The sequence below is a fragment of the Prionailurus bengalensis genome, chromosome D2, assembly GCF_016509475.1.
Source record: "Prionailurus bengalensis isolate Pbe53 chromosome D2, Fcat_Pben_1.1_paternal_pri, whole genome shotgun sequence".
Taxonomy (NCBI): Eukaryota; Metazoa; Chordata; class Mammalia; order Carnivora; family Felidae; genus Prionailurus; species Prionailurus bengalensis.
Genome location: NC_057351.1, coordinates 17,858,694 through 17,878,799, shown reverse-complemented (window position 1 = coordinate 17,878,799; position 20,106 = coordinate 17,858,694). Strand labels below are relative to the sequence as shown.

At 56.1% G+C, this 20,106-nt stretch overlaps 1 protein-coding gene across 3 annotated transcripts in view; it reads left to right on the top strand.

The window, feature by feature from the left end:
* Positions 1 to 19,454, top strand: part of GALNT2 (polypeptide N-acetylgalactosaminyltransferase 2) — a 193,161-nt gene extending 173,707 nt beyond the window's left edge. Inside the window, exons 12-16 of one of the 3 annotated variants that reach the window (XR_006299761.1) lie at positions 3,453 to 3,545; positions 3,871 to 3,954; positions 6,408 to 6,533; positions 12,767 to 12,886; positions 16,988 to 19,454. Coding sequence is in view for 2 of the 3 variants with exons in the window: in XM_043596342.1 (XP_043452277.1) it covers positions 3,453 to 3,545; positions 3,871 to 3,954; positions 6,408 to 6,537; positions 12,770 to 12,886; positions 16,988 to 17,143 (580 nt within the window). In the remaining variant the exon portion in view is untranslated. Of the gene's footprint in view, positions 1 to 3,452; positions 3,546 to 3,870; positions 3,955 to 6,407; positions 6,538 to 6,586; positions 6,611 to 12,766; positions 12,887 to 16,987 lie in introns of those variants that run through there. The other 2 variants (XM_043596342.1, XM_043596341.1) reach the window with 2 other exon arrangements.
* The last annotated feature ends 652 nt before the right edge of the window (positions 19,455 to 20,106 follow it).

Below are 20,106 nucleotides of genomic sequence, written 5' to 3'. Positions count from 1 at the left end.
TCCACGAAATAAACAGTGAGGGGTTTGTTCTTTCCCGGGGACAACATGAGATTCCTCCCAAAAGCCTCTCGTGTGGACGTATTAAAGCCGTTGGTCGCTACCAGCGCAAGGTATTTGTTAACATACACAGAACATTGCTTTACGCAGTGTCGTTTTTAAGCTGTTTAGAAGGGAAACTTCTTCGCCGTAACTTACGGCCCCTGAGAAGTCTGCGCACCAGAGGCCCGGACAAAAGACTGACCCAGGCCCCCAGAGATCTGCTGGCCTTCGGCGCATCTCTGCGGCCCTCTGCCGCAGCTGACTCATCTAAAAGATAAGGGGGCCGAATTAGATGGTTTCTGAGGTCCCTTTCCAGTTCCGCGTTCTCTCTGGTTTCCTCTGATATGCGGCATCAAGTGTGTAAGTATTTCACCATTAACAATTGGGACTTCACGACAAGAGCTAGCACGTATGTGGCGATTCGTGTGCGTCGGGCTGTTTCTCAGTACTTTACCAACATTAGCTTACATCATTCTCCTAAAACCTTATGAACGAAGTACTCTGATTGGTCCCCGCTTCAGGGATAAGGGAAGCTGAGGCGGCGGAAGCGTCATCCCTCCGGCCAAGTTCACGCAACCGGAAAGCACTTGAGCCAGGTTGCCACTCGGGGAGCCGGGCTCCGGTCTCCACGGCCTTACCACATACCGATCTTTTTATCTAGATGCTAAAAGAGGCGATAGAACAACACGCAGAGGATGATCTCATTTATGTAGGTTAGTTTGTCAGCGAGTGAGTGAGTGAGGAATGAATGAATGAATGAATGAATGAGTGAATGAATGGAGCAAGCAGCCCCAGTGGGATCCTGCCTTGTTTTACCCCTCCCGTGTGCACATGTGGGCACTGGCACTTTAGAAAGGGTAAGGCTGTGACCCACCTGCAAATCCTTGCTTCGTGGCTCTGGTTGTGGCAGCCACATCCCTCAAGACCAGTTGAGAGTGGGCCAGTTGGGCGACGTCGCGACGTGTCCAGTTTGCTTCCTGCAGGCCCCTCAAGAGACTGTAGGGTGTTGTGTGCGTGCTGGAGTGTATGTGTGAATTAGAATTTACCCGGAGGCCAGAGATGGCCCCAGGCAGAAGAGCAGCCCGGCGGTGGGGCACATCCCTTAGAGAGGGGTATTGGGTTTTAGGTTTCGAGTTAATGGCGAGACTTCACCAATGCGATTGAAATGAAATACAGGAAACCCAGCGGTGTAAACTTACTTTCTTACCGGACTGTTTTCTGTTATTCCCACCGTGCAGTAGAACTGGCCCGTGTGACTCACACCTTCTTTTGCTGCCTGCTTTCTGAGAGAGCTACCCTGTCTGCGCTGAGCGTAGGGGTGGGCAGAGAGGAAGCAAAGGCAAGGAAAACCTGGATAAATCAAAGTGGACCCTTCTGGGTGCCGCTGTATCCATAGCACCAAGAAGACTGGCGTATAGTAGGTACTGAATAAATATTTGAATGCATGAATGGAAACTGGGGCGGAGGAAGCACGTGAAGCTTATTGGTTGAGTCTTACCTATGGATCTTTCTCTATTCAGCAGACAGAAGGATGTTGCTTTGCGTTTAGGGATTGCGAAATGGGTTAATGACTTAGGTGATTCAAAACCACTGTGTGATTGGAATTCAGAAAACCTTGGAAGCGTTCGGGGCTGAAAGGGACCTAGGAGATGCTTGAATCTAACCGTTTCATCCAACTGATGAGCAATCCCGGTCCCAGAGGACTGACGTCACACAGCCTGTTGGAGATTGACTGGGTGTTAAGTTGAGGCATGGGCCACTTAGTAAGACTCCGAATCCCAGTAAGCATGTTTAATGGCTCTTCTGAGAAATAATACTTACGATCCCGCATCCCGGGCACTTCAGATCTTTAAATGCTCGTTGTTGAACGTCTTTCTTACAGAGCGAAAATAATGAAATATCGCCAATTTCATTAACAAAGATGGTAGTCTTCTAATGTGGTAGGTCCATCTCTCCAGCCCCCTCCCCACCCCCTCCCTTCCCTGCACGCACATATCTATCGCGCGCGCTGTTCCCTAGCCTGTTTTCTCTCCACCCAACAGCCAGTCAAGGGCGTCATTCCACGGCAGCATGTAGGACGCACACCAGTATTTTCAGTGGCTGCAGGGAAGTCCATTTATTTGATCACTTCCCTGTCGATGGTCGTATGGTTTCTAATTTTCTTCGCCATTATAAACAATGCTGAAGTGAGCGTATTTTCACATGTATGTTTTCCTTCCTAGCCGATAAATTTCCACGAGGTAGGTTGTAGAAGCGGGAACTTGCCAGGTCAGAGGACAGCCATGTTATTTCGTATTGTCTTGTCTGTCTAGTAGATGGCATTTGGAACAGTTCATCTTCTATCTCAGGAAGAGAAAAAGGGGCTCTGCATCACTTTAGGGGAAAGATGTATGCCCCGCATAGAAATTATCTTCATAATTGTAGCTCACATCATTTGAAAGCCTCCCTGCTTCAAAAGAGACCTTTTTGGTAGAGAAAAGGAATTCCTTTCGAAGGTGAACGCGGCCTCCCTAATAATTTATTGTGGAAGAACGTCATGTGTTCTGTACGGATTCTTAAGGAGGGGTGAGTCTACTTTGGTACCGAGTCCAGGACTTGGGAGCAGAGAGGCCCCCTGTATGAATGCTGCTCTATACCTGCTTTGCAAAGAATGCCGGCAGGGTCAGATGTGGACGTCCGTGCGCGTGAATCCCTTCACGCAGTCCGTGTGTGCAAAAGTAGCTTGTTCCAGCGGCCTTATTGATCACGCATCATGGTTTTGAGACCGAAGCATGTGGTTTTCCTGCCTTCTAGAAAAAGCACGGGGTAGCTGATTAGAGCCCCACGTGTGGGGCGTAAAGCTGCTGTCCCCTTCACGTGACGACTCCTTGTCCAAACAGGACTCTCTGTCAGCTCAGGTCTGTAGGCAAAAAAAAGTCTTTTTTAATAGGAATTCTTATCTATTTTTAACTTTTGCCCGGGGCCGTCTGGTAGGGTGAGAGCCGTGATGAGAAGGGCCGTGGAGGCCGAGGGGTTCTCGGATGTCCTCCCTGGTGCTTCCTTCTGCGCACACATTCGCGCGGGTTGTTGCCGTGACGCTTTGTCCTTCCCGATGGTACAGCCCCAGTCTCTTCTTCCCAGCCCCTTCCTGTGCTGCATTTCTGACTCCGACTTTTGCTCTTTGACAATCCGTTTTCGCACAACCCGAGAAAGTGAGCTCTGTTTGTTCAGTAAGCACCCGCTGAATGCCAGCTACCCGCAGACACGGGCCTGGGTGCTGAGCGGGGACAGCCCGCTCTCTACACCGCTGCCCAAGCTGCCGGCCGGCGTCGGAGGACCATCCTGAGTGGCACTCCGAGCGGACGGGTGCACACAGCGTGACGCTGATGGAAAGGAAGCAGATCACAGCTCAAGGAGATTGGTTTTGTTTCTAGTAACACCCGCCGGGCAGCAGAGGTCTGGATGGATGAATACAAAAACTTCTATTACGCAGCAGTGCCTTCTGCCAGAAACGTCCCTTATGGAAAGTAAGTGTAACTTGCGCCCTCTCGTGCTGCTTTGCTCGGGATCCTTGGGGGTGGGGGGAGCCCCGTGGTCAGCCCGCACCCCAAGAACCACACCGCCTCCAGAGTCGAGAACAGGCGCCCGGGGGTCGAAGCAGGGGCCTCTGCTCGGGACCGGGCGAGGGCCTCGGGCAGGCGGGGTGCGGGAGGTGCCCGGGGTCATGGGGACAGGAGCGTGCGGGGTCCAAGGTCCACTGCCGCCTCCGTGCCGTTCTCAGGAGCAGATTTGATGGAGGGACCCGGTCAGTTCTTCAGATTGGTAAAGGAATCTTGTTTCCCTCTTCTCCAGTATTCAGAGCCGCCTGGAGCTTAGGAAGAAGCTTAGCTGCAAGCCTTTCAAATGGTACCTCGAAAACGTCTACCCAGAGTTAAGGTAAGCCCCCCGGGGGGACCTGCGGGGTGGGTGGGGTCTCACTTCGCCGGGGCTTAGGAGCAGCAAGTATCGGAGAGGCGGCGAGGCCTCGGAAGGTGAGGAAGTGAAGATTGCACCTCGGACAGGAGGCCAGGAGCTGGACCCCCCCCCACCCCCGTGAGAGCTGCGTGTCCTTCCCCCCAAGCTGTCGCCAAGCGGCCCTGAGAATGTGCTCCCTGAATGGCGGCCTCCTGCCGCGTGTTCCCTTGCCCTTCTCCGGAGAGGTGGAGACAGTCTCAGGTGTCCCCTCATCTAACTCCTTCCCTGTTGGCAAGGGGGGCAGGGGCTAAGCGGCCGAGGACTGTGCTCTAACCGGCCGTGTAAGCGGCCCGAGGAGCAGCGCCCGCCCCCCCCCCCCCCCCCCGCCCCAGGTGTGTGCGCTGTGCCCACCCTGCCCGGCTGCCTCCGTCCGGCCTCCCGGTTCTGGCGCCCCGGGCCTCCCCATCCTCGCGTGTCTCGCCCCAGTTGGCGAGAGTCGGGAGCTGAGACCCAGCACCGACCCGGGCGCAGATCCAAGAATACCTCCGCTCTGCCGCTTGCCATTTGGCCCCCGCCTTTGCAACCGCCGATGGTGGCACCCAGCAGGGGTGCGGGGACCGGGACCCCGCCCACGGCGCCTCCCTCCTCCAGGCTGGTCTCTACCCCACGTAAGATGGGAGTCATGATGCCAGCGCCCTGCTTCCCTCCAGGAGAGCTCATCAGAAGCACTCTTCCGCGCCTTCCGTCCACACCCGGCGTCTCGTTGTAAATTAACGTGAGCCCCGCGTCCCGAGGGAGCACCGATGCCCTCATCGGCGGGCGCGCGGGCCTCCAGCCTTCGGGATCCATCTCCGTTTCATCTTCGTAAAGGGGTTGCCAGACAGCTCTTGGCTTTAATGCGGCACATCCCTTATTCTGAGTATGCCCAGAGCGTTTCACCGCGAGTCCCGTGTCTCCCAGCCCGGGGACCGGGAACGCGACAGCCCCCACCGTGATCTTTTGCACTAACGGCTCCTCCAGAGCCCTCGTCACAGAGACGCGTTGGAAGGTTAGATGATGCGGCTGGGCCTCATCGCGGCTACTCGCGCACATCGCCCCCCTGGAACCATTGCCTTGGCTTTTAAAGCAACGTACGACGTCCTGCCCCCCTCCCCCCGCCCACCCCCATCCGGAAGAGAGGGCAGAGCGGGACGGTGTCCTCCCTTCGGCCCCCTCTGTGAAGGATGGCTTTCGCTGGGGATTGGGAACGGTGTCGGTCACCAGCGGGAGCCCCCCGGTCGTCGTCGTCTCTCTCAGCTCATGCGGGGCCTCCCAGCAGCAGATCGTAGCCCCCCAATGGCGCCCACCTCGTATTTGCTGGCCTGGGTCTTGGTGGGTAATGATGCCAGGCAAGAGCGACATCAAATGCGGTTTCACCCCGAGGTGACACTGGACCGTGTCCGAAGCATCGCGCACCGTGCCGGCAGGTGACTCCGCTGCCCCCGACCCCGCCCTGCGCCAGGCAAGGGAGACACCAACTTCGTACTTGTGTTGTGGCCGTGGTAATCACTGCCACTTACCGAGTGCTTCCCAAGAGCCTGGCTTACGAGGCAGTATTTTTACATGATAACTTGCAGCTGAACTGTTCCTCGGGTGCCGTGCGGAAGAGGGGGGTGAGGTGTGGAGAGAGCGGGAGGTCTGAGAGACGACGCAGCTGGTGCAGGGCCCAGGCCGGGTGCAGATGCGGGTCGAATCCCAAGGCGTGTCGTTCCCCCCCCTCCCCCCCCCCACGCGGCCGCCCGACAAACCCACTCAGGTTCTCCCCTCTGCCGGGCGAAGGTCAGATCCTAACTTTTCTGGGAAGTTCAAGTGGCACGTGACCACGCTCACTGCTTTTCTTTTACTGTTTTTTTATTTTTAAATACGTATCTTTTTTTTTTTTTATTTTTTTTTTAAGGTTTATTTTTGAGAGCACGAGGCGGGGGAGGGGCAGAGAGAGGGGGACAGAGGCTCCAAAGCAGGCTCTGGGCCCACAGCAACGAACCCAGGGTGGGGCTCTAACTCACGAACTTGCGAGACCATCAGCTGAGCCGAAGTCCGACACTCAACCCACGGAGCCACCCAGGCACCCCTCATTCATTGCTTTCCTAAAGAACTTCCAACGGACCAACACCGAAGAATACAGGAGCTTTTCCTTTCCAGAAACGTTTCCCTGACGTGGAATACAAAGACTCGTCCTCCAACGTGATCTTCAGCCGGGCTTAGAAATCCAGGACGTGGGCGAAACGCTGCCTCGCTGAGACCGCCCGCCAGTGGGGGAGGGGCACGGGGCCTAGTGGAGGCCTTCCTCGCGTGGTTCCTGCTGCCTGAGATAAAGTCACCAAGTAGAGGAAGTGGATGGCGGGAGCTGGGGGCTCCCAGGGAATTAAGCAGACGATTCTCCCGTTGCTTTCCAGGGTTCCCGACCACCAGGATATAGCTTTTGGGGCCTTGCAGCAGGGAACCAACTGCCTGGACACTTTGGGACATTTTGCTGACGGTGTCGTCGGAGTTTACGAGTGCCACAATGCAGGGGGAACCAGGTATGTGCGTGGGGTGGACTTTAGCTCCCGGAGACCCGGAGATAACGGGGAAGGGGCCCTGACGTTACAAGTCCTAGCTGCTGCCTTTCTCCTGTGACCCCAGTTTTCCATGAGGTAGCACCCAGTTCCTGCCGGTCACCCGCTAGCAGACGGCCACCAGATCGGGTGGGGTGTCCCGGATCAGAGGCGTGGAGCCTGTCAGCAGCCTTGGGCCAGTCTTAATCTCCTCCTCCTCCTCCTCCTCTTCCTTGTCTTCCTGCTGCCTCCTTCCTCCCTGTGATGTGTGCTCATCCCCAGAGCACCTGTTCTGTGTCCCCATCTGTGTCCCGTCTCCGAATGTGCTTGTCAACACCTACCTATGCCCCCGTTAAATGGGTACTTAACCACAGTCCCTGTGGCGGCCGCCAGAGTCATTCCTGGTCCCCCTGCCTGTTAGACAGCAACGGCTTAGATAGAAAAATTAATAATTACTAGCTTCGGTCTGACACACACACACACACACACACGCGCGCGCGCGCGCAACTTTTCCAGGAAGCATAAAACCCCAGCACCTTCTATCTTCACTGAAAATGAGACCAAGAAGCCTTGATGGGCCTAACCGTGGCCTACGTGTTCCAGAAGACAACGGTCTAGAGAGCCATTTTGTAATGAGATAATAATAGGTATTTGGGAAACCATGGGCTTTGTACGCAAAAAAGGTTGGGCAATGCTAAGTACTCTTACCTCCCTGAAAATATGCCAAGCTCTCAGAGGGCCTGCAGTTTAAATGGGGTGAGGCGGGGGTCGGGAGGCAGTTGAACTCGGTGTATACAGGTTTATTGATCCCAGGGCCTTCTTTAAAAAGGATTATTTTTTTTTTAATATATGAAATTTGTTGTCAAATTGGTTTCCATACAACACCCAGTGCTCATCCCAAAAGGTGCCCTCCTCAATACCCATCACCCACCCTCCCCTCCCTCCCACCCCCCTAAAAAGGATTATTTTTAAAAGAGGGCCCCTCCTCCCATGTACAGCTGGTGGCTCCAGACGCCACCCCCAGGGAGTATCTAGGCAGACTGCGATCCCCAAATGTTCCCTTCACTTGGCGATGGCATCTTAGCAGATGCTTGGAGTGGTCCGGACACCCTAAATCAGACAAGGGGCGGGGAGCCAGCTTCAGGCGGCAGCCAGGGCCGGCCCAGCACCTGCGTGCCGCCCCCACCGCCCCCCGCCTGGGCTCCCAGGGTCTCCCCTCCGTCCCCAGAGCCTCTGCCCTCTGGACAGGCCGTGAGCTTTGCGTGAGCGCCCGGCCAGCCTCTGGGTGCAGCCGGATTTACGGATTTCAAGTATTTCACAGCCTGTGATATGTGGGTCCCCGTTTGTACTCTTTCCCAGGCCCCCCAAATGTGAGGGGTCAGCTGGAAGGAAGACCCGTAAAGAGGGAAGGAAGGAGAGGAGGAGGGAGGACACAAGTCGGGCAGTTTGTTGGTTGGGGACAGGAGGTGGGAGGGGGGGCGGGGAGGCACTGTTCCTGCCTTTCAGTCCGAGGCAGTGAAATGAAATGTGATCCCACCTCTTGCTGGGGACCGCATGGCCTCTGTGACATACTCAGCCTCACACAACAGGGGATGACACAGGGTCGCGTGGCGTTGCCACCATCCTTGTCCCAGCGCAGGTCTGACTGTGGGAGGCCGTGCAGGGATGGCTCCCTCTACGGGGCTGCGAAGTCTTACTCTGTAGAACATCTGAAAGTAATTTTTTTAATGTTTCTTGACTTATTTTGAGAGAGAGAGAGAGAGAGAGCATAATCGGGGAAGAGAGAGAATCCCAAGTAGGCTCCGCACCGTCAGCACAGAGCCCGACACGGGTCTCGAACTCACGGACCGTGAGATCATGACCTGAGCCGAAATCCAGTCGGGGGCCTAGCCTGCTGAGCCAGCCGGGTGCCCCTCTGTAGGGCATTCTAAAAGTAAGTGTGCCGGCCGGCCGTGAAGGATTTCCCGTCACCGCCCACCCTGCCCTCAGCGTCTGAGGCACCAGCTTCTGTCCCGGGCTCTGTGCTTGGCTCTCGACCGCTCAGTGGCCCATGTGATCACCCCCACCAGTGACGGCTGGTGGCTGTGGCTCTGGATCCCCAGATCCCGCCTGCATGTTGGTATCTCAGCCCACGAACACTCCTCTGGCCTGCCCCGGACATTCTCGGTTTACACCTGTTTCTCCCCGTGAAATTTTTCATTGCTCCCCCTCTCAGTGTCCGAGGTGTCCTGGTTATAGTCCCCTGATGTCTAGGCATCGGAGCTCGCTGGTGGCGAGCTGCTCTCAGGGCACCGTCTTCGGGGGAGGAAGTAGTTGGGGACAGTGGAGGAGGCCACCCAGACACGGCTGCTCCCAGCTGTGCACACAGGCGACAGTGCTGTGCCGTGGCCCAGCCCCGACCTTGGCCTGTCCCAGAGCCTGCGCAGAGCAGACCCCGGTGCCGTGCCTGGGGCTGTCGTGACAAACACACGTGACGGCCTGTGCGGAGCCAACCCGTTCCCACTCTTTTTTCCCCTTTCCTGTTGTGAGACCATTGCTGTTCTCGCATGGGGTGACTTTTCCTCCCTTTCAGCAGATATTTGCGGGGGACCCGCTGTGCCAGGCGCTGCCCCCTCAGGGGTCATAGACGGGAGGACACAGCCCCGCCTCTCCAGGGAGCAGGTTTCCACTCGCCCTGAGCACTCCTCCTGTGGTTTTGTGCTGGAATAGCCCCGAAAGCTTTTAAGAAATGCGGATGCCAGGTCCCATGGCCAGAAAGCCTGGGATTTCACTTGGCCTGGGGCCGCAGAGCACTGGGGCTTTCGAAAGCTCCCGAGGCGGGTGATTCTAAAGGAGCAGCTGCACAGTGAAGAGTTTCCTCGAGGGAGAGGCCACATCACTGAGGGACCGGGAGGCAGTATGACGACGTGGTGTACTTTCACCCACACACCTGGGAACACGTTCCTCCGTGGACCGGCCTGAGGCCCAGAGAGAGCCGCCTTCTAGATCAGCGCCGTCCAGCTGTGCTTTGTAAAGTGGGGGCGGTGTTCTGGTCCGCCCTGTCCAGTGCGGTTCTCCCCGACCACTTGCAGCGACAGAGCGCTCAGAACGTAGCTAATGCGACCGAGGGTGCGAGGCATTTGCTCCGGTTAACTGAACCGAGGCGGGGCGCCTGGGTGGCTCGGTCCCTTAAGCGTCCCACTCCGGCTCAGGTCACGATCTCGTGGTTCGTGGGTTTGAGCCCCACGTTGGGCTCTATGCTGACAGCCCACAGCCTGGAGCCTGCTTGGGATTCTGTGTCTCCCTCTCTCTCTGCCCTCCCCCGCTTTCACTCTGTGTGTGTGTGTGTGTGTGTGTGTGTGTGTGTGTGTGTGTCTCAAAAATAAAGGATTAAAAAAATTTCTTTTTCCCACGGTACTGGGGAGTGTGGTTCTGGAAGGCAGAGCTCACGGCTGCCGCTTGCAGGGAACCCGACTCGTAAACCCGCCACGAGTGAGCCCCATCTGATCTGACGGAAAGTGATGCTTTCTTGAGGAGTGTGCCACATGGGTGAAAACTGAGGGTAGATAACATTCCCTCACGAAAATAGGGTCCCGTGCTCTGGAAGAGTAAGGTTTGTTATGTGGTTTCTGGCTGAGCCCCAGCAGACACACAGGAAATGGGAACATTAATGGCCGGGCTTTTTTAAGAGGAGCGGCTCAAAAAAGCGTTCCTTAAATATTTATGAACTTTATTTGACAAATCCAGATCATTGAGATGCAACACAGAAGAACAAAGTGGCAACTAGCTGTGTTGTTTGCACAGCTGAATTAGTTTTTCTGAAATTCAGCCTAAAGTCGGCTTTAAAATAATTAAGCGCACAGTGGCAAGAAGCTCGTAGAAACATTGAGACGTGAGCTTTAACTGGGTATCTGTTTGCAGCCTTTCCAGCGGCTTTCGACACCTGCTTCCCGGAACCATCTAAAATCTTAGCCCGGAGCTGGGGGGGGGGGGGGGTCTCAGTGCCATTATTTCACACAAGCCTCGCTGGACACGTGACGAAAGACCGCATGCGCGTCCTCCTTCCCGGGGGCCTTTGTGCCGTGAGTGACGCCCTCAAGTGCCGGTGACGTTGGGCACCTGTTGGCACTTGAGAAGCACCGACTATTGAGTGACGGCATCGTGGAAGGTTGCAGTCGCCCCTCAGAGGCGGCACGTGGCCCTTGCCAGAGGGCGCTCTGCAGAGCTCACTGCCAAGAGGCGCTGGTGGGGACAGGTGGGGACAGGGCTCCGAGCTCCCGAGTCTGAGAGTCGCAAAGGAAAGCAGCCCGGGCGGTCTCTTCTATCCTCGGACTTTCAGAGCCTTTAAGAGACTTCTTTCCGAATTTGCAGAGGGAAACGTGGCCCAAACTCACCGTTTCCCAAATGTACTTGACCTGGAACTAACTTCATAGAATTCCTCATGGAGCACACTTTGAGAAATGCTAGTTAAAAGGGGAGGACGTTGAAGCCGAGGGGAGTGAGGGCACTGGCCCGAGTCGCCCTCCCTGTTAGGAGCGAGGAAGCCGGAGAACAGGCTAACGGCTTTTCCAGTCCCTGCAGGGGCTGCCTGTCTGGGGCCCACCATTTGTCCCAGGGTGACCTGGGTATTGAATAGTGAGGCTTCTTTAAAAGGTCATTTATTCCCTGGGTGCCTGGGTGGCTCAATCAGTTAAGCGTCTGACTCTTGACTTTGGCTTGTATCATGGTCTCATGCTTCGTGAGTTTGAGCCGCACATTGGACTCTGCACTGACTGCACAGAGCCTGCTTGAGATATTCATTCTCTCTCTCTCTCGATAAATACACTTTAGAAAAATGATAATTTATTCCCTCTCTCATCTCTGTCCCCTTAGAAGAAAAGGAAAATAATTTCTCCAAAGCGCTTAATAGCGCCTAAGTGTCCGTGGTACATTCATGTGTGTGTTACGTGTTCTCCCCGCTGGAGAGCCAGCCCCACGAGGGCGGGGCCCTGCCTGTCTGTTCACCGCCCTGGGCCCGGCCCTGCGAGAGCACCTGGGTCGCTGCAGGGCGTAGTGGGGCCATTGCGAGGACGGCTGTATGGTGGCAGCTTTCCCGTGCACGCAGCAGAAATGACGCCGCGGGTAGTCTGTCCTGATAGAATTCTGCGTCGGGAGACGCCTTGCTGCTTCTGGATCCTGAGCGCTCATTTGGGTGTTTACCCCTTCGAAAGGGTCCTGTCCTAGAGCAGAGGTCAGAAGCCACCTTCCTCCTGTCCCACCCGCTGCCCTGCCGGGAGCCCTCTGCCCATGGCCACACTCCCACTTCTTCCCCATTCTCTGGCTTCCTGCCGTTTGAGACAGTCTTATCGAGTACTCAGAATAACGAGGGGCGCCTGGGTGGCGCAGTCGGTTAAGCGTCCGACTTCAGCCAGGTCACGATCTCGCGGTCCGTGAGTTCGAGCCCCGCGTCGGGCTCTGGGCTGATGGCTCGGAGCCTGGAGCCTGTTTCCGATTCTGTGTCTCCCTCTCTCTCTGCCCCTCCCCCGTTCATGCTCTGTCTCTCTCTGTCGCAAAAATAAATAAACATTGAAAAAAAAAATTAAAAAAAAAAAAGAATAACTAGTTGTGCTGTGTGTGTGTGTGTGTGTGTGTGTGTGTGTGTGTGTAAATACATAGGCCCAGCCACAGGGATCTCAGACCTTCGTGAGCATTAAATCACCCACCGCCCAGTAGTGAGGCTACTACACGCTGTACGTTTTGCTTAAATAGGCCCTGTGTAGTTTATAATTTTCACACGTTACAAGCCACATTCGTAAAGGCTGTTTCCAGACCACGCCTGCAGGGGGCGCAGAGCCTTCCCAAAAACGACGTGGGTGGAAGAGTTGGCCCTGCACCGTCCATCTTGTGGGAAGCACGCCCGAGCCACGGTGTCTCCAGCTCGCATTTAAGGGTGGAAGATGAGCAGGGTGCTCTGATTTGCGTCTGGGGCTGACATAGTTAATACTGCGTATCTTGGTTCCTGGCGTCCTCGGAGCCCTGCTGCCACGACGGTCTGCAAAAACCTTGGTGCTGTGCCGGGAGGCACCCCCGGACACCCCCAGCTGTAGACCCGCCCTTAGGCGGAAAGTCGCGTGTGGGCCCTGCGTTGGCCCAGGGGGCTCCACATCCCGGCTCCGCAGCGTGACCCTTTCCCTTTGGGGGCCCCGCCCCCTCGCGGGCCCGCGCGTGGCCCGCCCCTGACCTGCAGTTTTGCGTTCCAGGAGTGGGCCCTGACGAAGGAGAAGTCGGTGAAACACATGGACCTGTGCCTGACGGTGGTGGACCGGACGCCGGGCTCGGTCATAAAGCTGCAGGGCTGCCGGGAAAACGACAGCAGACAGGTAGGGCGCCCGTGCCCCTCGGCCTGGCCTCCCGGTGCCTCCTCCGTGGCCTCGGCGGCAGCGCCTACGCCGTGTTTGTTGCCGTGCCGGCCGCCCTACCGGACTCCAGCTCCCGCGATCTGCCGGCCGTCCCCCTACCCTGCCGGGCAGCCCCCCGTGTGTGGCTGGCTGCCCGCGAATCCCGTGCTGGGCGAACGTGGGATCGTCGTGTCTCTGCAGGGCGCGGGGGGCGAGTGCTGCGAAGGCTCCTCGGTCTCCGTGGGCACCGGCTCTGGGTGGCGGTGCTTTCTCTCCTCGGCCCCCTGTGGGCCGCTCTCCCATGAGTGCCCCGTCCTGGGGTTATGGCTCCCCGTAACTCCTTGACCGATCTGTTTCGCGATTGTATGCTCGGCTCCTCCGAAGGTCTGTGAACGCCTTGCCTTCTCTAGCCCGGGCACGGTGGTAGGGGCAGGTCATTTCCTCCCCTCCGTGCTGTGCAAGGGAAGCAGGGCTGGTGGTCCCCTGTCCAGAAGCTTCTCTGTAGCAGCTGCTCGTTTGTGGGCACCCTGAAAGTATCTGGTGACGTCGGTGAGCACCAAGGAGATAACGGACGGTGGCGGCTGTGGATGCGTAGGTCTGAGTGCTGGACGGGATGACCGCAACCCCGTAACTTTCCGCCTCGTCAGACCCCCCCCCTGCACGTGGGGGCACAGGACCTCGGGCCCAGGAGCGGAAGGGCCGGCCGGAAGCGCGGGGTGGGACGAGCAGGCGTGCAGGAGCGACGTGCGTGCGTGTGTGCGTGCGTGCGGGCAGAGGGAGCGTGGGCCGGGCTCAGAGCCCGCTGAGAAGTTAGTGAAACACTGAGCCACAAATAAGTGCTAGGAAAGGAAGGGGTTCATAACAACATCGCCGAAGGGGGGGGTGCTTTCGTTCTGTTGCATTTTGGGGTGCTGACAAACCCTCAGCCCCGAAGGAAAGACCTGTGCAGACACACCTGTATTTCTTTCTTAAGCCAGTGGTCTGGCGTTGCTTATTTCTCGTGTTAATCTCATTCTCTCCCTGCCGCTGGGTATTTTAAAGAAAACGTACGTTCTTATTTGTTAAATATCTTTGCTTTTTAAACTTACAAAAATGCCACGTAAGTTCAAGTGGATGAAACCTTATACGCACACTCTCAAGTGTATACGTGTATATATATATACACACACACACGCGTATATGTATATATACACACACACGTATATACGTGTATGTACATATGTATGTATGTATGTTTCCAAACAGTTTAGAATGTTTTTGCCTTTGAAGCGGGTTTGCTCTGCCATACTCCCAGGGGGTAAACATGGAGACATGCCCTTTCTCGCCTGGGGTGATGGCTAGTGTCAGAAATAGAAACGTAGCCGCAAAAGGACCTTCCAACATGCCAACGTGTGGAGCAGGCTTGTCTTTATACAGTCCCTTCTTCTCAGGTAGGTGGGTGTAGGGAAACTGAGGCACAGAGCCAGGAGCCTGAGTGGGCTTCTAGGTCAACACCGGCTTCACAAAAGGGGAGGCTGAGACCCGCATCTTCTCTCCAGGGTCCCCCGGGAGGACCGAGGCCAAAACCAGGTCCCTTGCTTAGATCCCGTTGTCGGAGAAACGCTTGCCTCTGGCCGCCGCTGGCCTGACCGCTGGGTGTCCCCGCATCCTCTACTCAGCGGAATCCCTGGTTTAGCAGCGGGTGCCTCCCCCGCACGGCTGTCTGCCCACAGTCTGCCGTCCTCAAGTGTTCATCTGTGTTGACGGCACGGTCTCAGGAGTGCACGGTACCCCTAGTCCGCGAGCGCGGCCGCCCAACGGGGAGGCCCCTGTCCCCTGGACCCGGGCCGCCCACAGTCCTGCTGGTTGGGCATCGATGCACCCAGGATTCCATGATGCCCCCCGCTCAGGGTGCAGCCACGCTACCATGGAGTGTCACGGGGCAGGGGCGCCCATGGAGGCACAAAGAAGGGACAAACTGATGATTTTATCTGGTCACCAAACCTCCTAAAAGAACAGAACAAAACAGACGCGTAACCTGTGGAGGAGCTACTTTAGCGGGAGCTGGTCTTATCTCAGGAGTTGACAGGTAATCCTGCTGTAGTCCCAGGTCTTAGGAAGTGTCACTGACCCCCCGAGAGGCTCACACCAGGAGATGGAAAATTGTTGCAGACTCTTCTGGCTTTGTGGCACGTGGAAATGTGGGGGCTGTTTCAGGAGAGCCTCGATGCCCCAGAAATCTGACCCGTGAGCCCGGGCGGAGGGCGCTGCCTTCCAGAGACACAGCTGGGGTCGGGTTATTTTTTTAAAGACCTTCCGTTTAGCTGATGTTCTGACACATGACAGGCAGAGCCCCTCCAGAGAAGGAAATCAGATTCCATTCATTCCGTTTTCTTTTTTCAAACCTGATTCTTGGCCCCTCAGAGTGACACGGGGATGTGGGCAGGGCGTACACACTTCCCATGACAGTGGAGGAAACCTGCGTGAGGAATGACTGACGGCCAGGGAGCCAGAAAGGAGGAGATGACAGGCAGGTAGCCATGACCTCCCGCGTGTTCATCTGATCACGCTGAATTTCACTGTTGGCAAAAACTCCAGGTTAGCGGGCCGTGCGAATGTGTATCCCGGGGTCCCTGTGCAGAAGGTCGGTTCCCAGGGAGCTGGGCTCCCCTCTGCCTCTTCTGCCTCCTTCCCCACCTCGTTCATTTGCCATTTGAGACGAGGCTTCTCAGCTAAATTTATCTTGAAGCCGCACCGTCCTGCCAGTTGGACCATTTGGTTTCCAGGCACGTCTGTGTGCTCGTGTTGTGTGTGCATTTGCAGAGTCAGAGGGGAAAGGGAGGCAGGAGGAAGAAAATTCAATTCCACGGTGTCAAAAGGATTTGCAGAAATACTTACGGAAAGGAGCTTTAGCGCACACAGTGTAAAAAATTAATTAGAATCGCAGACTATGTTAATGAAGGGAGAGCTTTGGGGAGAAAAAAGTGTGATACTTTTTTTTTTTTTTTTAAAGAACAAACACTGGAGATTTCTACATGGGGGTAAACAGCAGGGTGGGGGGGGGGCTCAGATTTCCTGCCTTTCCTTCCCTTTCCTTTAGGCTGTGGGCTTTGTCTCCTGACTTGGTCGGTTGGTTGGTTGGTTGGTTGGTTGGTTGGTTGGTTGGTTGGTTGATGAGTTGATTGATTGGTGAGTTGATTGATTGGTGAGTTGATTGGCTGATTGAGTTTTTGGTTAGCTGGTGGGATGAGGTTGGCGGGTTGGCTGCTGGGTTTGGTTTTGCTAGGGGGGAGGGTGCGCACGCTTGAGTAAGAAGACGTTCTGCCCTGTGCTCTCCAAGTGCCCCATTTGGAACTCGGTTGTGCCAGGCAGAGCACTGGGAGACTCTAGTGTGGCTGAGGCAAGTTTCTCACACACACGGCCCCCAAGGAGGCCACAGACTAGTAGAGAAAACGGACAGTCCAGAAGCAGGTTCCTCAACATGATATTCTGGCCACTCAAGTATCTCTTTCCCTCTCGCTGTACCTGACACAGTTCCTCTGGCTCAGCCGAGCAGGAGGGCCTACGTGAGAATGTGGAGGTGCCCAGGCCATGCCCTCTGGGCAGGGCTGCCTTCCAGTAACCAGGGGCACGATTGGGGTCCCCTCTGAGCTGGCTCAGCTTCCTAGGGCTCCTTCCTTGAGGTGAAGGATCATCAGATGAGGCCTTCTTGGGGACGAATGCAGAGTCCCTACATCAAGTCCTTGTAATGACTGAGGATAGCAGGTGCCCAGGCGCTGGTGCTCGGACAAGGGCACAGCCACAGGAGGGAGAGGGCGGGACAGGAGAAGCGGTCCCCGGCGGCCTGGAAAAGGAGGCTTTGAGTTGCAGACCGAGGCGGAGAGCGGAGGTTTCTTTCCTGGGCGCTTCACAGCACCTGGGGCTGCTTTGTGGGGGGCCCGTTGGTCACTCCCGTCCATCGTGATCAGAGACCACACCCCCCCCCCAAAAAAAGATACTTGGTTCTTTGGGTTTTTAATGTAGCCAGAAGACCCCGCCAAAAGGATCTGTTTCGTGCCGTTCCATTCGCGCCCTTACTGTAAGGCATTCTCCTGTCTTCTGCAGAAGTGGGAACAGATCGAGGGCAACTCCAAGCTGCGGCACGTGGGCAGCAACCTGTGCCTGGACAGCCGCACGGCCAAGAACGGGGGCCTGAGCGTGGAGGTGTGCAGCCCGGCCCTGTCCCAGCAGTGGAAGTTCACGCTCAACCTGCAGCAGTAGGAGAGCCGGGGAGGCCGCGCCGGCCTGTCTCCTACACCGTCGGGCTGAGTTTGGTGATCACGTTATTGATTATGTTTCTTGAACTTTCCGCGAAACTATATACCTCAGTATTCCATCACGGTCTGAAAGTCGGAGAACTTCTGCGAGGCGCGGGGCCTGGGCGGACACGGAAGAGGCCAGGAGAGAGCAACGGCTCTCCTCCCCTCACAGGAGACAGCCGGGCCCCCTTTCCGAGGCCACGGCCCCCCCGGTGCCCCCCCCACCCCCCGGTTTCGGCCGGGGAAGCCCCGGACAACCCCCCCAGGGACGGCGGAGAAGCGGCCCGAACGCGTACGAGTTGGGGGCAGGGAGGGTGGAAGGGGTGTCGTTGCTACGTCACCACGAGGAGAACTCTCTCGAAATCTCCATGTTTGATCCCATTGAAATCATGTCGGGTTTCCACAGCAGCGAACCACGTCGCTTTGCAGGTTTACGTCGTAGTCCCCTGTCCCCACTCCTCTATTCCCAGCTGTCTTCCCAGCACAGACCCCCCCCCTCTTCCACATGATGTACTTGCTGTATCTGAGTATGAACTTTTCTACAGTGGGACACTAAATATAAGTATATAGAACGAACGTACGGTCAGTTCCCTATGGTTTCTGTAGGTTGTTCTCATCTTGTAAATTCTCCACAGAGCAGTTCACAGCCGGAAGGAAGAGGGACGGGGCTCTCCCGGAGGGAGGAGGTGGTCTCCTTTGCCCCCTGGAGCATCCTCGTGAGCAGGTGCTATGGGGGCCGCTGGGGGGGGGGGGCTGGGGGGGGTGCTGCCCTACACAGGGCGCCTCTGTTGGCTTCAGCCCGGAAGTCACCGCCAAATGTTGGGATCCACATTCTGTGCCCTCGGTAATCTGTAAACGTGGATGGGTTACTTATTTTAGCAGACGTTGCTTTGGGTCTTTTTAAATTCCAATTTCTTTTCTCTTAGGGAAAAAAAAACAAAAACAGAAACAGACAAAAAAAAAAAAAAAAAACCACCCCTTCCCACGGCCCTCAGTAGGTGATGGCAGGAAGCTGTCAGGGACCAGCACCGGACTCATCGGGAGAGTCTGGGCGAGCTGGCAAGGCTGGCCACGGTCCCTGGGCTCTGGAATCTGGCCTGCCCACACTGTCCCTCCCGGGCCCAGGTGACTGCTGTCGGTCATGGGCGTTGGGTCGACCGTTAGGAAAGGTACAAACCGAAAGACGCCTGATCCGTTGACACGGAGGGCATGGAACACAAGGCTTGTGCTTTAGGAAGCAGCTGTCGGTATAAACCACGAGACCGGAACTAAAGCTACTACAGGAAGAGGCACCCGGCAATGTCCCCGCAGAGTCCTGCTGGCCTTTGCGGCGGCCCCGCACGCAGGGACAGAGTGGCTCCTTGGTCATTCTCGCGGCCACTGCCTCCCTCTCCCCTCTCCTGCCCGCTGCCCACACCCGGGCCCGGTCTCAAAGAGGCCAGCCACCCACAAGCTGCGGCACCGTGGGGCGCGCATCAGAAATTCACCTCCTCGGGCCCCTTTGGGCAGAGACTGGGAGGTCATGGAGTGAGAAGCGTCCCCAGAAGATTCCGCTGGGTTGACGCTCTGCAAAGTGCCACTCTCTTCCCTGCCTGTTCCTCTAGGAAAGGGGATCTTCCCGGTCTTTTGTTCTCCACTGCACAAGCCCTGCGCGTGTTTGCTCCGGGACGCTGGGCTCGGGCGTAGAGGCGTGGCCGGGTGACTGTCCTGTGTCTTCCTTTCTGGCCCCCTGCCAAGCACCCAGAGGTGCTTTCAGCGGGCAGGGAGGCCCTAGCCGGCTCGACGCGGCACACCTGTGTCCTCAGAGGCTGGTCTCGACTCCAGGTGGGCCCCTGGGGAGAGCGTCGGGTACCCGCGCGAGGCTGTGGGACGCAGGCGGGGCGGGAACCAGTGTCTACAGGTGAGCTATGTTTACATGACACAGTGTGCCAAAGTGACTTACTGTGGTTGCGTTATTTTTTTAGTCATCGGGACGATCCCACCCTCTCCCGTTTTTACAAGTACGGATTCTTTTCCTAAGAGCCCTTTGAGCAAAGCGTGGCAAAGTGAGTCGTCTTCTCTGTGGTGGTCTTTTCTTATGTCCTCATAAACGCTAAAAACGATGGTATCTGTGAGTATGTTTTGCAAACTCAAAATATAGTTTGGTAAATTTTTTTTCCAGTTGATTTTTAAAAAGAACTGCTGTACAGAGCTTGTACTTTGTCCATTTTATAGATGGAAACCATCCTCGAAAATTGTTTAACTTAAATAAAGAGAAGATACTTTATAGATAACGCTCTGTGCTGGTGGCTAACGTCATTCCCGGGCTTTACAGGATGGAGGGGACTAGTGTGGGAGGACCAGGAAGACGGTCTGTCTGCTTTGGGGACCCCGCTCAGTGACCATTTCCTATCACACTTCTAAAACACATTCACTTTTTACTGCGGTGCCCTCGCGGGGTTTATTCTTATTTGTAATAATTACTGTTACTGTTATTGTTTGTGCAACGTTCCCGATGTGCCTGCCAGGCCCTGAGCCGTGCCCCGGAACATACTCGGAACATACTCTCGTCGCTCACAGTAGCCTGTGAGACAGAGTGATGGGCTGCCTCTTGTAGCTGGGCAGAGAGGCTGCTGCTGGAAGCCCTTAACCTCCTCAAGGTCAAGGGCTATAACGTGTTCAAGGTCATGCCACTTCTAAGTGCTCACCTGGAGTCTGCCCTGGGCACTTAGAGCCTGCATGCCAAACCGGGGTGGGGGCAGGGGGCAAATATTTTCACAGCTTCTTAGCATTTTAATTTTTTTTAATGTTTATTTATTTGAGAAAGAGAGAGAGAGAGAGAGTAGTGTAAGCCGAGAAGGGGCGGAGAGAGAGGGAGACACGGAATCTGAAGCAGGCTCCAGGCTCTGAACTGTCAGCACAGAACCTGACGCGGGGCTCGAACCC